This window comes from Colobus angolensis, unplaced genomic scaffold, assembly GCF_000951035.1.
Source record: "Colobus angolensis palliatus isolate OR3802 unplaced genomic scaffold, Cang.pa_1.0 Scaffold117, whole genome shotgun sequence".
Taxonomy (NCBI): Eukaryota; Metazoa; Chordata; class Mammalia; order Primates; family Cercopithecidae; genus Colobus; species Colobus angolensis.
In genome coordinates this window covers 415,634-418,317 of record NW_012112808.1, presented here as the reverse complement: position 1 = coordinate 418,317, position 2,684 = coordinate 415,634, and the positions used below count along the sequence as shown (strand labels likewise).

Below are 2,684 nucleotides of genomic sequence, written 5' to 3'. Positions count from 1 at the left end.
CACCGCCCGCACCCCCAGGACTCGACGGGCCGGTTACCTTTCTCCTCTCTCCACACCTTTTTCTTCTTGTTGCTGGGGTACATGTTGCCGTGGGGGTGGCTGGCTTTAAGCTGCAAGTTCCCCAGGCTCACGGGCAAACAGGGTGTGTGTGGAGTGGGAGGGGTGGTAGGGGGCACTCAGCAGGGAAAAAGTGAAAGAGGCTCCGCGTCCTGCGCTGCTCGCCGCTCGCTGCTCTCCAGTCGCCGCCCTCCTCCCTCAGCCCGCGCTCGGCTCCGGCTCCCACCCGCCTCAGCCCCGCGGACGCCGCCACAGCAGCACCTCAGAGCCTGTCAACTAGGTCACGCCTCGCGCTAACCTAACACCCGCGCAGGCACCGCCTACCAGCCGCTAGGCAGCGCCGCCTCCCATTGGCTGCACTGCCCGCCGCTCTTCGCGTTCTAGCCACGGCGCGCCCCAACTTGGGCCCCAAGGCGCACGCGCAGGCGCAGGCTCGGGCTCGTTGCCGTGGTTGTTAGGGGGCTGGAGGAGGCGGAGCCAGGGAGCGAGGGGGCTGGAGCTGGCTCGAAACGCGGGCGGGGCGTGGAGCCGATGCCTAGGAGGAGCGGGAGTTGGACCGCGCTTACCGCTGGACTCTTGGAAGACTTGAGGGCGTGGCCTGTAGGGCCAGGTGCGCCAAGTGACGGGCGAGCTAGCGGGTGAAAGCCGCCTCAGGGACTTGGAGGATGTACAAGTGGGAGAAGACCGAGGGTCAACACGAATTGTCCGTACTCACTCCAACTGCCCTGTTGGGGACAATTTTTACCAATTAATCTGATGCTTTCCTCTGGGTGGGCAACTGAAAAAGACCAAAAGAAATGAAAGTATTGGGAAGTGGTTCCACATCGTATGCAGTTGGTTCCTCAAACTTGTAGTGAAAATTACAAATTTCATTGGAATTTGGTAGTTTAGAAAGAACAAATGTAGACTGGGATACTCAAGACAGTTTTAAGAACCAAGAAGTGGCCGGGCGCGGTGGCTCAAGCCTGTAATCCCAGCACTTTGGGAGGCCGAGACGGGCGGATCACGAGGTCAGGAGATCGAGACCATCCTGGCTAACACAGTGAAACCCCGTCTCTACTAAAAAATACAAAAAACTAGCCGGGCGAGGTGGCGGGCGCCTGTAGTCCCAGCTACTTGGGAGGCTGAGGCAGGAGAATGGCGTGAACCCGGGAGGCGGAGCTTGCAGTGAGCTGAGATCCGGCCACTGCACTCCAGCCCGGGCGACAGAGCAAGACTCCGTCTCAAAAAAAAAAAAGAACCAAGAAGTTGCGGACAACCAAAATGTTGTATTGGAAACACGTCTTACATCAAAACAAATCCAGATGCCTATTAACCAGAGCCAAGTGGTCTTAATTGATTCTACCAATTGCTTAACGTTAAGACACAGGTCCAAAAAGCTGGCTTAATTCTGAATAGTACTAACTTGGCGAGTTCTGAACACCCGGTTTCACATGAGTAGGGTGACCTATAATTTAGAAGTTTGGTACCCTCCCCTCAAATTTATTGTGTTTCTATATATCAGATCATCTTCAAGGCTAACTGAGTGGATGTGGTAAATCCACATTTATTTGGCAATTTGGGTACTATGTTATATATAATTTGGCAAATAATTATTTGGAACACATTTTTTAAAAACAATAGAAGAGAAAAGGAAGAAAAGGGGGAGGCCCCGATAAGAATTGTAAAGAATGGAATATTTTTAGTAGTAGGACACTCTCATAAGGATGATTCACAACGTGGTAAGGTAATTTTTGTTATGTCTCTTTTTTTTTTTTTTTTTTGAGACAGAGTTTCACTCTTGTCACCCAGGCTGGAAGGCAATGGCTCCATCTCAGCTCACGGCAACCTCTTTCTGCCAGGTTCAAGCAGTTCTCCTACCTCAGCCTCCGGAGTAGCTGAGATTACAGGCATGCGCCACCACACCTGGCTAATTTTGTAGTTTTTAATAAACATGGGGTTTCACCATCTTGGCCAAGCTGGTCTCGAACTCCTGACCTCAAGTGATCCCAAAGTGCTGGGATTACAGGTGTGAGTCACTGTACCCAGCCTGTTTTTCTTTTAATGCTGTGAAATACGTAAAAAATAGATTTGGGAGAAATAAAGGCTTCAAGAAGGAAGTGACATTTGAGCTAGTAATAAAAATATGTACTTATTTTTTAGCACTAGAAATAGAAAGAGGTCTTTGATTAGAGACATTACCAAGGAAGAATAAGTAAAACCTGATAATGAAATAGATTTTGAAAGAAATGTGAGGAAGAAAAGAAAAGCATTTTATAGGAGGGTAAGGTGGCAAATAGCAATGTTAGTATTAAGCAATACGGGAGCAGTTGCAGATTTTGTGGGAAAGATACTGACTTCTTATTTAGAAATGTGAAAGGTAAGAAAAGTACATCACACTAGACACCTTCCCTTCAACAGAGAAGCTATTGGCACTCCAGCCTCCAGCCAATCCTTCCACATGTGCTTTCTTAAGAACATTACACTATTGATTATCTCTTCCCTCATGTCAGCTCAAAGAACTGGAACTTTTATTGAATGAAAGCACATTAAAAATATGTAGAAGGCATTTGTTCCAGCATTTAGTATTAATCACTCTGACAAAATGCCATTATCATTCAAAACTGTTAAATTTTTTTTTTTTTTTT

General features: G+C 48.1%; 1 protein-coding gene across 3 annotated transcripts in view; it reads right to left on the bottom strand.

Annotated features, from left to right (window-relative positions):
* Positions 1-347, bottom strand: part of MACROD2 (MACRO domain containing 2) — a 2,135,582-nt gene extending 2,135,235 nt beyond the window's left edge. For all 3 annotated transcript variants that reach the window (XM_011962618.1, XM_011962604.1, XM_011962612.1), the window contains exon 1: positions 38-347. In XM_011962618.1, the coding sequence (XP_011818008.1) occupies positions 38-83 (46 nt within the window). In that variant the 5' untranslated portion in view covers positions 84-347. The remainder of the gene's footprint in view (positions 1-37) is intronic.
* Between the last annotated feature and the right edge of the window lie 2,337 nt (positions 348-2,684).